The sequence below is a fragment of the Ochlerotatus camptorhynchus genome, unplaced genomic scaffold (assembly GCF_037179485.1).
Source record: "Ochlerotatus camptorhynchus isolate MF236.1 unplaced genomic scaffold, CSIRO-AGI_Acam_v1.1 ptg000598l, whole genome shotgun sequence".
Taxonomy (NCBI): Eukaryota; Metazoa; Arthropoda; class Insecta; order Diptera; family Culicidae; genus Ochlerotatus; species Ochlerotatus camptorhynchus.
The window spans coordinates 723,722-737,864 of record NW_027041078.1 but is presented as its reverse complement, the minus strand read 5'-3'; the positions used below and the strand labels follow the sequence as shown (position 1 = coordinate 737,864).

General features: G+C 37.3%; 1 protein-coding gene across 5 annotated transcripts in view; it reads left to right on the top strand.

Moving 5' to 3' along the window:
• The window catches only part of LOC135713978 (uncharacterized), a 58,333-nt gene extending 47,720 nt beyond the window's left edge, over positions 1–10,613 (top strand). For all 5 annotated transcript variants that reach the window (XM_065237214.1, XM_065237215.1, XM_065237218.1 and 2 more), the window contains 2 exons: positions 68–746; positions 8,053–10,613. In XM_065237214.1, coding sequence (XP_065093286.1) covers positions 68–746; positions 8,053–9,603 — 2,230 coding nt within the window. In that variant the 3' untranslated portion in view covers positions 9,604–10,613. The remainder of the gene's footprint in view (positions 1–67; positions 747–8,052) is intronic.
• Positions 10,614–14,143: the final 3,530 nt, after the last annotated feature.

Genomic DNA, 14,143 nt, shown 5'->3' with positions numbered 1-14,143 from the left:
AGTACCTCCCTATCGAATGGTCAAAAGAAGAACGAGCCACTAAATGTCATTTCTCCCGTTTGCACAGGAATCCCTTCCGTGAGCTAGTGCTGCTGCACATCAAGTCCACCCATATGACCATAGATAAATCGAACAACGCCGAGGCTGAGCTGGATCTGATGCCTTGTGGCGAGGACCAAGACGGCGAACCGATCGAAACCGTTACCACAGCAACAAACAGTACGCTTAATGCACAATCTCCGCTAAGAACATCATTATCACCACTGTCGGTTGTTAGTCCAAGAAGCGATAGCGGTAACATCGGTGGTTTGACCGGTGCCTCCACCAGTGCTAGTACCACTCCAAGTGTGACTTCCGGTTCGGCCGGTGGCTACAATAGTAACCATTTTACTACTAACGCTACATTAATTGGTGTCGGATTAAACTTTACCCAGGCTGTAGCTAATGACAATCGGTTGGGAACTACCTATACTCTCAGTAATACTATACCTAGTGTCGTGTTTGGTGGTGAGGTGAATAGGACGATAAACACTGCTAGTACAACTACCAAATCTACTACTATAAGCGCTAGTTCTGCATCGGCTAGTACTACCAATACCAATACCACTACTACTCCTCCCTCTACTAGTACTACCACTACCACTACCACAACGGGTGGCAAGGGGGCGTCCAACACGTGGCGTCCGAGTGCCCCGTATCGGTGCGGTCATTGTCATCAGGTGTCGAATTGGAAGCATGTCATCCAGGTATTTGCAAGATCAAAATTCTACTACACCATTTGTGTTTTGTTTCTTGTGCGCGTGAGATGTGATTTGTTTATAGTTACTATTTCGTTCGTTTGAGTAGGTTTATCACTAGATCTATTTTTCATTAAAGTTCATTTCCATCCTTCCGTCAGATGATCTCTAGTATTGACTTTATTTTTTTTTTAGTTTGATTACTAACATTGAATGAATTGACGTGATATATAGATTATGACGCGTCATCTCGCGCATTTGACGGCACGAATCTCAGCATTCATGCGATGACCAGATATGAAAATTTCGCCACAGTATATTTACAACCGATTTGTGATTAAACTGCATACATTCGTATAACTCTCCGTGTTTTTACAAGTTTAAATCAGTGGTTTGGATACATTGTTGGAAAGGAAAACGTTCGATCTTCTTCATCACATTTCAAGCTTATTGATGTAGATGTACTTGTATTATTTGAGAGCTTTCGATGCCTGTCCACGTTTGCATTAGTATAATTGTTTGCTAAGTACTATCATACTCTATGCCCAGGGAAGTCGAGAAAATTTTTAACCAGAAAAATTCCTATTTGAGATGAATTAGTGAAAAAATATTTACATAAAGTTATGCTGAAATAATGGTCTCTCAATTTATCATCAAAATTGAAATTGCACTAAACTTCAAAAAATTAATTTAATTGTAATCAAATTTAAACATAATATTTGAATACACAAACATCCGGACACGGTTTAAAAATACGTTTTATTTTTAATAGTTCAACGTAACAGCTATACATTAGTAGGTATGTATTATGCTTATTGTAAGACCATTGTTTCAGTCTTCCTTCTTACCATAGGCTATTGCTCGAAATTTTCTTCATACACGGCCCATCATCTTTAGCACAAGCCCTGTTCTCACTTGTTTGGCTGCCGAATTCCATTTCCACTTGAAATCCTTCAGGTCAAGTGCAGTTACGCCATTTTTCTTCAGCATGTGCTTCAAAATTGACCAGTGTGCCTCAACTCCTTGAGAACCATTGTGACGCCATTTTCGATGTACCACTGTTTGGTGGAATTTGATTCCGGCCAGAATAGGCAATCTACACTTCATGCTGCTCCAGAAAATGTATTAGTCTCTTCCATAGGCACTCCTCCTGGTAAATTTACTGGTTCATGGTCCCAGAGGTAACGAAAGTTTCGCTTTTCAGCCCACAACTGCAGATTGCTTCCCAGACAAGGAACTTTTTGGTGGAATTTCGACTTCTTTTTGAATATACATTCTTTCGGGGCACTCTTCCTTTCAACCGTGGTATAAAATTCCTGCCCAGGAATTTGATTGAAAACTGCCAGGAGCGGATAGACCGAGATTTTCGTATCGAGGATCGAATCACGACGTTCTTGCTCCGGTGAAGCCATGATGTAAACAAATGAACTTATCCTGTCAACCAATGCCTACTGTGATTCTATACAATCTTATACCCCGTTCACATTACAGCGTATATTACGTGATATACGCTGTCTTGCAATGAGCACTCATACATCTAGTTTTCACTGGAAATCCTATGTATGAGTGCTCATTGCAAGACAACCTATATTACGTGATATAGGCTGTAATGTGAACGGGGTATTAGTGAAATTTTGAAAGAAATTACTCAAAATTCGTGGGATTTTTTCGTGTTCAACCTTTATGAGCTAGGTCTAGTAAAGTATTTAACAATGAGGGCCTAAAAAATCTCTCTAATCCCGATAAAATTTTCTGAGATCTCGATAAATATGAGCAAATACGCAAACCTCTCATTTGAGATTGGCTCGCTTATCGTTTTAGCGATGGATGATTAGAATTTGTCCGTCTTTTTAAATTTGTATGAGGAAGTTTAATACCCCGTTCACATTACAACGTATATCACGTGATATACGCTGTCTTGCAATGAGCTCTCATACATCTAGTTTTCACTGGAAATCCTATGCATGAGTGCTCATTGCAAGACAGCCTATATTACGTGATATAGACTGTAATGTAAACGGGGTATAAGAGTTGTCAGTCTTTTTGATGTGTTGTCTGCTTAAAGTTAAGATATAAAATATGGTCTAAGCCTTGTCTTCAAATTTATTCAACATTTTTGGTTTGATTGTAAAGTTAGACAAACAAGTTTCTTATGGTTCATTTTTGCCTTAATTAATCATGTTTTGTTGTTTTTGACATCATCCACATCCAGAGGGCCAGTCACTTTCGAATGTATGGGAATGGTAGGAAACCATTTGGAAATGCATGAAAATTTTCAGTTTTTATTCATTATCGTCTTTATGGGCAGTATTAGATGCACAAAAATTGCACGAGTACATTACTTTGGTGATAAGGTAAACACTCGTTTATTTATTTCTTTCTGTGAAAGCATGTTTAGTCACAAATCGTGGATTTTCTGATATTCTCCATACTACATAAATGATTTTCCTACCACTGAAGGGGCGACATCTCGCGGATCTTCAGTATAGCTACTACTCAAATCATATAATTAATTCTGACCAAATAAAATAATTTATTAAAAACACTCAAATATCCTGAGATTAAAATGCTCGAAGCTATTTTCAACAAATTTAAAAAAATCAAGATGGCATATTAGATATTTTTTTAAAAAATGTAGCATAGAAACGGCACCAAAATATCTCAAAAAGTTCTTGTTCGATTTTGATTTTTTTTTAATAAAGCTCATTTAAAATGCAAACTCTTGGAATGTTTAAAGTTAGTGAAAATTTCAAATTGTCAAAAATCATAGAACAAGAACTTATGGTCATTTTTTTAACTTTTTGTTAAATGCTGGATTTGAACATTACAAGCAAGCTGTTTTTACTGAACCTTTTTTTTTCCAAAAATCGGGCTAGTACATTTTCAGATAGGCTCTCTCGTTGTTAAAGGTTTAGTTACAAAGCAAGACCATGTTGGTGGCTGGGTTACAATGCCCGAACCGATCTAGGAAATATTCGGGTTGGAAAATTTCTCGATTTCCCTGAGCATAAAGTATGATTGTACTTGTTACACAATTATACTAATGCAAAAATGGTACAAGCATCGAAAGCTCTCAAATAATAACTGTGGAAGTGCATCTGGAACACTAAGTGGAGAGCACGCAATAAACTAATTTGCGATGAGCAAAATTCTTGAAATGCGAAGAAGATAATCTGATATATTTCTACTTTTAGCATTTTGAGATATTTGAGCTTTGGCTTAATTTTTTTTTTATTTTGTTTGAATTAAATTTAATAAAACATTTTGTCTCAGACGACATTTAGATCAGAAATGGCATTTCCGTGCTAAATGTTTTGAAAACTTTCATGGACGACATTTTAAAGTTTAAAAAGATCTAATACCCCGTTCACATTACAGCCTATATCACGTAATATAGGCTGTCTTGCAATGAGCACTCATACATATGATTTCCAGTGAAAACTAGATGTATGAGTGCTCATTGCAAGACAGCGTATATCACGTGATATACGCTGTAATGTGAACATGGTATAAAATAGCCTAATATTAGCATAAATCTGAATCATTACCCATAACAATGAATTACGCCAAGTTTCATACGAATCGGAGAAGGTCAATTCATAAATTTTTATTCTTTCGCTATTTTGCTTGGAACTGCTCTATAAGGATATTTTACAATAGGAAAGTGACCTCTTTAAAATTTTATCGATACATTATGCGGTATCATCGGCAAAAAGAATCGCAAAACCGTAAAATGCATCACGTATAATTGATATACATGATAAATAAAAGATGCCCTAATACACTTCGCTAAGGCATACCAAGTTAACTCCTCACGGCACTAGAAGCAAAGTTATTAAAAACAGTTATTTGAGTTATGCTTCATGTCCAATTAGAAATTTCAAAGTTGATAGAAATTAGCAATTAATCATCGTAAACATTCACTAACGAATAAGGTACATAAGGTACACCGGGACAAATCGGACCAGGTGGGATCGATCATTCTCAAATCTGAATGCCATACTTATATCAACAATCAATACGAAACTAACGATTTTAAATTGGCTCACTACTTGACTAGCCTATTGGTCCCAAGCAAACGATTAACGTACCCCATTCTAATCGAAATTCTAGTACTACGCAATGTTTGTTTTGATTCGCTATGAAAGTTTGACAGATAAAATGAGGGGTTATTGGTTTTTCCTATGTTTCGAGGGGTGAATCGATTAGCTTGCGACCAAAGAGAGTACCAGAGCTGAGCCAAAAAGTTGAGCACGTTATTTCGGGACCTTCTAGTCTTAGAGTTACCTCTATGCTTATATTATGCAGTTTCCTGTCTTATCGCACCCACATTTCAGCGTTCAGACTTGAAAATGGCCGTTCCCACTTACCCGCGGTCCCATTTACCCCGCTATAACTTATATAAGTTTAATACCCCGTACAGACTGTGGCTTATATCATGTAATATAGGCTGTCTTGCGATGAGCACTCATACATCTAGTTTTCATTGGAAATCCTATGTATGAGTGCTCATTGCAAGACAGCCTATATTACATGATATAAGCCATAGTCTGTCCGGGGTATAAAAATGATTTGTTAAATGATGAAAAATGTGATATACACAAAACATTTTTCGTAATAAAATCGAAAGCGATATAAACGAACCGTGAAAAAATCGGAATTCTTCAGAACACAAAATTCTTTAACTGATGGAAAATTTCAGAGTACATGAAAATCATATCACTACTGGGACTTGGATTCTTTAAGAGCACTACCTTGAACAGATTATCAATTCCGTGACGCCTTACAGAAATTTTCAAGAGTGCTCCCCCGGCTACGCCCATGGACATGAACATAAAAAAATAATCACAGTAGGTTTGGTCCCGTACTTGCTTTTTTGCTTTTGTTGTCAGTTGTTGTAAGAAAATAATACAGGATTCGCGATATCTCAACAGTCTTTTAATTGAGCTCACTTTTTGTGAGTGTCAAGTTTGTGGTTGGCCCTAATCACATGCAAAAAATCAGCTCAATTGATTGAAAGATTGCTGAGAAATGGCGGTAGGTAGACGACACCAACCATCGTGCAAATCGGGGATTCCTGTATTATTTTCTTACAGCAACTTACAGCAAAAGCAAAAAAGCTAGTATGAGAACAAACCTAGTATAGACTTATTGACCACTCTGCTAACTATAATTCTAAATCCTGGCTTTGGAAATATTATCACAGGAAAATGTAAGATTATTTATTATATCTAATCAATAACTCACATTTTGATAATAAAAAAATAGATTCTAGAGGGAAATAGTTTTCGTTAACAGCAATTTTATGCTAAAACAATTTCCGTGACAATGTATTCCGAGAAAGGATTTATTCGTGGAGATGATTTTATGGGACACTTATTTCTGGAAAACGGATTGCTGTGCTACTACAAACAGAGAGTACACGGATAGAAATCTCCTTATACTTTTTGGCAAATTTCCATTGCTGATTATTCATAAAATGTATAAGTCAACTAATAAGCAAACGCCTTGCAAAAAGTTAATAAAGATCATGTGTCAAATGAAATGTATAAGCGGTCACACATACCTTTTATGCATTCTAATAGGACCTATGTGGTTTGTCTTATGGAATGTTTAAGGCTGATGCTTTGGCAAAAATGTATAAGTGAAACACATGAATTAAATAATTGATTTTCGTTTCGTGTAGCAATTTCAAATTTGTATGTTTTGTGGAAGCTGAAATTTGTGCCTTTGAAGTTTCACGCTAAGGCTTCCTTAGAGTATCACCTTAAAAGACGTATTTACTCAACTTTCATGGGTTGCTACGAAAAGTATTGCTGCCTTTCAACTGTATAGTGTCAATTCCAATAGCGTAGTTGTTGAGTAATTTTTTAAAAGCTAGTTCCAGTAAGGCGAGTGAATTTCAAGACCAAGTAGGTCATTAGACCTAAATTTTAACTGGCATCTATTTTTCGTCAAGCGTTATGCTTTAAAACACATTTTCCAAGTTCCTCGAATCTTCAACAACTTCAATATTTCTCTAGTCCCAGAACCTTGAACACTCCTCCAAGTCTAGAATATAGGGGAAATAGTTGTAATGTCGGCCTTAACGCCCCTAATTTGGGCCCATACATAAATTCAGCAATTGACTAAATTTTCAATAGCGACCAAAAAATCCATTAGTACCGTCCCAATGACGCGTTCATCAAGATAAAAATCTTAGATCCATAGGCCAACAGTAGAGCCATTTCCCGTAGAAAAATGTTCTAAATCTGATATCTCGAAAACTTTTTAAAATTTACATCTTTTCCATTTCTCATAATTGTGAAAACCTGCCGATGTTCAGGATCTCAAAAAAAAAATTGCATCGATATTTGTTTTTTTCAAGAATCTTGAAAAAAATATAATTTGGCATCATCTGACATTGTTTCAAATCTTAAAACATTCGATATATTTTATGCAGAGTCTTGGCAAAATGTCTGTTTCCGAGATCTCGCATATCTCCTGAGTTTCGATTTTTTCTGAATCTTGGATGTATTTTTCGGATCTGAAAATATCCAAAAGCGTCATTTTTTCCAAAAAGTCTGACATTTTTTGGTCAAAGTAGTGGTAAAATTTCTCGAAGTCAGAGAAATAAATCTCGGATTCTCAGACTTGGAAAAATCTCTAAGCTCTCGTAAAAGTTGTATGTCCCAGAATCATGAACATTTTCTTAAGTCGACAGATTATTTTAAATCCGCTATCTTGATAAAAAAAAATTGGTCCGAGAATCAAAAGAAATTTTTGATGTTCAGTCTATCACTTTCTAAAATTTGGCTCTATGACACCCGTCCAAACGGCGTTCGGCCCATTTTGGAAAATCTGGAACTGAAAGTATTGAAATGGGTAAAATGGCTCTTATGTTTGGCCCATGCATATGAAGATTTTGCCCATCGATAAAAAATCTCCTGTTTTAAATATTTATTAGAACAATGCGTCATCTGGACAAGATAGATGGATATTGTTGGTTACTAGTAAAACATTGGCAAAAAATGGTTTTCTTCGAAATGTATGTATGAGCCCAGTATTAGGAACACTTAGGCCGATATTAGGGACACTAATCGTACATGAATTTAAAAAAAAAATCACGAAAATTAAACTAAAGAATGGCCTGAGGAACACATACCCAAGTACAGCACATTACAGTAATGCACAGTAGATAGTTCAAATGTAGATAGTCGTGTTAAATGTGTGGCACTTACTTTATTTACCTTGCTATAATTTCTCCATCTTTGATTGCATGACCTGACAGCGTCTCCAATGTATAATTAATTACACGCTGCTCGTATCTTTACAGAGGCACTGCCGTTTAAAGCATAACGGCAACGTGCTCATCGAGATGGTCAACACCGCAAAACAGTCACAAAACGTAACTGATACACGCAATTTGAAGAAAGTGAGAAAGCCATTTCAATCATTCGACTCAGTTTCACAGGATATCCCCGTACAGCCGGTCACGCTGCACCCGATAGAGCTTGTCCCCGAAGTCAGCCTAATTGTCCAGGATGAACCAATCATTCACCCTTCATCGCGGGAGATCATCCACTACCCAAACATTAACAGCAGCACCGCCGTCCACAGTATCAGCATAGCTCCCGTAGCAACGCGTACCTCACCAATGACCATGACGTTCATCAATCTGACGGACGAATCCTCCATGGAACCGCCCTCATCATTTCCGACACCAATGCAAACCGACAGTGCCCCAACCAGTGATGCCACCACGGAAGAGCCGTATGAAGAACCGGTGGCTCCCCGATTGAAACGGTACCAGTGTGATGCGTGTCCCTACGTGACCGACAGCAAGACCCAGTTTGCCTACCACAAGTCTTTCCACAAACCACGTGGTGATCCGTATAAATGTAACATATGTTCATATAACGTCACAAAGAAGCACCTGTTAATTCAGCATCAGAAGACACATGCAGAAAGAACTGTTCCCTCGACTACATCCAATAGCCATACTGTATCGAAGGCCAGAACAACTACCACTACAAAAACGGTCGGAGGAGGCGGCGAACTTTCCATAGTGATGGGTAATGAAACCAAGTCTACTGGATTGACGCCAGCCGATATCCTAGACCTGACGAAGAAAATGCGCGACGAAGTGAGCATAACACCTGCCAGTGGGACTCCCACCGGGAAGATACATGTAGACGAAAAGATCGTCTACTACTGTGCCTATTGTCCGGCTCGATACTTGGATGAAAGTGAAATCGTTATCCACCAGAATCGTCATACGCAAGAGGAAAAGTACAAATGTGACCTTTGTTCGTTTTCTACGTGCGACGAGTCCGGTATACCGACCCACAGGAATGTCCATTCAGTCAATTACCACAGAGGCACAGAAGAGCTGCAAAAGTTGAACATCGAAAGCAATAAGCATCCACGTTCGAAGCTAGTCCAGGTCGGTGAAAGTGAAAAACTATGGGTAGTTCAGATGGACCACGAAAAACTCCACAATGAACATGCCGAAACGCCGGAACCTGAAGGTAAACCTCGTCCGCGGAGATCAACCAGATCCAAGAATAGCAGTCCAATGGTGACGACCGCCATTACCGAGATAACCAAAGAACCAAAGGTTTACAGCTGTGAACATTGTGATTACACGGACAGCTCGGAGTGTTCCTTTAAGGATCATGTGAAATTCCACTTTTCGGATATTATGCTCCCCAAGGTGGATAAGTACGCCGCATTGGACAAGTCGGAGGTAATGTTCAAGCTGATCGCAACCTCCAAAGATAATCCAATCGAAGAATTCGAACTGCGCTACGATTCAGATGGAGTTGTGATGGACACCGACATCAGCGAATGCAACAGTACCGATAGGATTATCATTGACTTCTAAGCTAATAGATGTAATAAACTACACGCAGATTCACTTACACAAAATGGAAAGTAGTAAGCATATAATCTCCACACAAAACACACGTAAATAGAAATGTAAAATGACCAGTGCACATGTAAACGACACCTGAAATTTAGCATGTAAGTAATTTCCTGTAAAATCAAGGAGTGAAGGTTCTTCGTAGTTTGCCATTCAACCAAAATTGGAACAATGAGAAAATCTCAAACAAGTACAAATTGAGTTATTTTATTTTTAGTAACGAAATTTTAGCCAATCGAAAAAACAAACAAAAATAGAAATCTTCAGTTAGTTTTCTAGTTTCGTAATGCACCTAATAAGGACTAATCAGTTTATTTTGTTCCCAACGATAGCGCATATTTACACAACACACACACAAGGATCATAGCTATTATTCAACCACGGGCTTTAAGGGATATTTCTGTTGCAATTATAGGACAGCTTCTTCGGTTTAGATTTTAGTTTTCGCGCACACATACACACATTTTACTTTACATTACAACCCAAGAAAGGAAACGCTTCACGGCCGCATTTGATGCGTAGTTTGCATGCAAAAAGCTAGTATTATTGAATAATTTAATCGTACTCATCATCAATTGAAAAAAAAACGGAAAAGGAAATAAAATCACGATGAATTCCATTTTACCAGTAACTATTAGGACCACAATCGGAGCCAAAGTGTAATCAATCAAAATTATTTAATTACAGTTAAGATATAACGGTAAACAGCGAGAATGGTAGAGTTTGTAATTACTGGTACGTGCTGTTTGTAGGATGTACTTTCGATTGATTGAATAATGAAGTAGGCGAGGAAGCATTAGACTAGAGTATGTAGAGGAAAGATATACAGAGCAAATACTTTGCGGCACAATATCAGACCGAGTAGTTTTCAATATTGTATCGTACGTGTAAATATTCGATCTTAGCTGATAACATTTGTTGTTGAATTTGATTTTTAGGAACTTGGCGTTAATAAACTAAATGGTTATTTATGTGGGAATTGGTGTTTTCGTTTCCGAAAAGTCATTGCAAATTCCTTCTGGGTCTTTTCTCGAAGGAAGGAGAGAAGCAACTGAACCAGCTGGTTTGAACACCTCGAACAATTTCTACACATTTCAATGTCAAACCAGCCATCAACATCATGGCATCATCTACGTTAAAATCCCAGGATTAATTTAACTGCAAAACATGCTAGACACACAAATGTGACATCAGTGACGCACACCATATGCCACAATTGGTGAGGCACCATATTAGTGTGTATTGTTCTCAAGGTTACGTGCAAAGTTATTCTGACTAGGATCGACGTGACCCTTTTGTGGTAACAGGTAGGACTCACTAGTCACGCTCCGTATCATCCTAGAACAGTTCAACGAATTCTAAGCGAGTCTGTGCTTGGTAGTATGGGGTGCTCTGATGCGCAAGGAAGTTCTTGATACAATTATCAGCCGAATCGAAGTGCAGAACAATACTTTCCGGGTAGCCACTGGCTTCTGATAAAGGCCTGTATAGAGATCGAAGCGAAGCGAAAATCTCATACAAAATACTACATTTTTCACCTGCGTGAAAAACGCAATTGGCAAATATTTCGCTTCGCTTTGAACTGTAAACAGATACGATCCAGCGAAATCTAATGTTGTGGATCGCATCTTTTTCGCTTAAGACCTGTATAGAGATCGAAGCGAAGCGAAAACCTCATATAAAATACTAATTTTTTTCACCTGCGTGAAAAACGCGATTGGCAAATTTTTCACTTCGCTTTGAACTGTAAAACCTAGTATACAGATCGAAGCGAAACGAAAACTGAAGCACGCGAAAAATCATGAAATTTCGCTAGCGAAAAAGGTTGTGAAAAAATGTTTGTGGAACATTTTCCAGTTTCATTTTTCGCAGTTTACAGTTTATGTTAAACGAAATCGATCAGTTACACCAACAATCAATATGAAACTAACAATTTTAAATTGGCTCACCACTTTAGTAGCCTATTGGTCCCAAGCAAACGATTAACGTACCCTATTCTAGTCGAAATTCTAGTACTACGCAATGTTTTTTTTGATTCGCTATGAAAGTTTGACAGATAAAATGAGCACGGCGAATGAGAACGACTCAAATTTGAGTTTAGTTCACTCATAATCGCCAAAAGTGCAGGAACTCAGCGATGAGTAAATTTGCCTCATGTTTTCCCAGGATTTTCCAGGGGAAAAATCTCGAATTTGAGAAAAGTAAAGATTGGCGCTCGCGAAAAGAGCAGCAGCTAAGCGAAAAGTTGACGTTTCGGGAGAGCGTATCTGTCAGATTTTCACTTCACCGGAGGTGTAAACTGATCGATTTCGTTTCACATGAACTGTAAACTGCGAAAAAACGAAACGAAACGAAGTAGGGTGTTTGTTTTTGCTCTACCAAGCAGCGGCGCGAGTTGATAGGTAGAGCCAGAGCTGCCAGGTGGTTTTATAAAAAATCTGTATCCACTCTATTAAAAAATCTGTATTTTCTGTATTGACGATTTTTTTTCTTAATTAATCATGTTTTGTTGTTTTACAAATACAGTGCATACAAAATAACCATAAAAAGTGCTTAACCACCTGTTCGGGCTATCGTACTAACCATACGGGATATAATTGCGCCATTTGTGATATCGTCCGTACTTATTTATAAGAGTGATATGAACATAGAGGTAACTCTAAGACTAGAAGGTCCCGAAATAACGTGCTCAACTTTTTGGCTCAGCTCTGGTACTCTCTTCGGTCCCAAGCTAATCGATTCACCCCTCGAAACATAGGAAAAACCAATAACCCCTCATTTTATCTGTCAAACTTTCATAGCGAATCAAAACAAACATTGCGTAGTAGTAGAATTTCGACTAGAATGGGGTACGTTAATCGTTTGCTTGGGACCAATAGGCTAGTCAAGTAGTGAGCCAATTTAAAATCGTTAGTTTCGTATTGATTGTTGATATGAAGCCGTTTGAAAATGTATGGAGATTTTAGTTTCTATTCATTATCTTCCTGATAAGCAGTTTTAATTGCAAAAAAGTGCACGAGTTCATTACTATTTGATATTTTTAATATAGATGAATACAATTAATTACATCATTTGTGTGGTAGTTACACCGAAAAGTCGAGAGATGTCGCCCCGCCAGTGCTGGTAAAATCATTTTTGCAGTATGGAGAATATCAGAAAATCCGCAATTTCTTATGAAATACATTTTCAATGCAAGTAAAATGTTTACGAGTACTTGTATTTGTACCATTTTAATGTGCTCGGGCACTTTTCTTGTATTTAACATACATGCTTATATTGGAAATATTCAATTAATACTGTAAATCCCCAGCTCCATATGCATCCGAAAGCGGTTGGTCCTCTGGTTGTGAATGCTGTCAAAAACACCATAACATGATTAATTGTCGATGGAAATTTGATAGGTTCCCGAGCAGAGGGTGAGAACAAAATGAAAACAAGAATTATGTTGTTTGCATTATTCCTGATAACTCAAATTGATTTCATTTTGATGGAGTTGATGGCTAACAGAACAAAAATGAGAGCTAAAAGATATGCGAAGAATATCAAAATTATAACATATATTGATATTAGTGAGAACTGCTTGATAACTTATTTTGATATAGATATTTTATTTAGATTACAAATTTAGTTATCAACATGTTATTGCATGCATGCCGAAAAAACAAAATAAAAATACATCAAATTTTGATGTCATCATGAGTTATTTAAAGGCAGCTATATAAACGCACAGTGGAATCAATTAAATGTTCCATAAACTTTTAAATTTTTTTTTATGGTAGAGGAGCATAGCGACGAGTAAGCTTCTTCTAGTCTTTTGAGCCAAATTGGATTTCGTTTTCTTTCATGTTCGCCTTTTTCCTTCTGTGAAGTTATATTTAGTAGAGAGTCGCGAATTTTGTGATATTCTCCATACTGCAAACACAGTTTTCCAACCACTGGAGGGGCAAAAACTCTCGGATACTTGATAAAACTATCCCAAAATCCCACTGCAAAAAATATGGTTTTTAGCACAACAATTAATTTTGGAGAGAAGGGGGTACGCTGATAAAATCGAGCAAGTTATTTTGTTTTTATAAATTTGGAATTTTTTTTCTCAAGCATTTTATAAAAATCTGTATAAATCTGTATTGTAATTTAAAAATCTGTGATAAATCTGTATTCTGTATCGGATCTGTATTAAGATTAAAAAATCTGTATAATACAGATAAATCTGTATAAATGGCAGCGCTGGGTAGAGCCCTGGCGTCGGTAGCATTGGTGCTCAGAACGGAAAACAAGATCTACAGAAAACAAATCAAGTAAAAAAAGCTAAACCGATTTCACATGTGAGCTCATTTGGATGCGAACATATCCTGCACAGGCCCTTAAAGTATGTATGGGAATTTTCAAATACAAAAGTTTTAAGTTTATTACTGTTTAATATTCCTTTGACAGGTCACGGCGGTAAATAATAGCGGTTGTTGATCGGTTTGCAGTTCACACTAAAAGAGAGCTAGTTCCA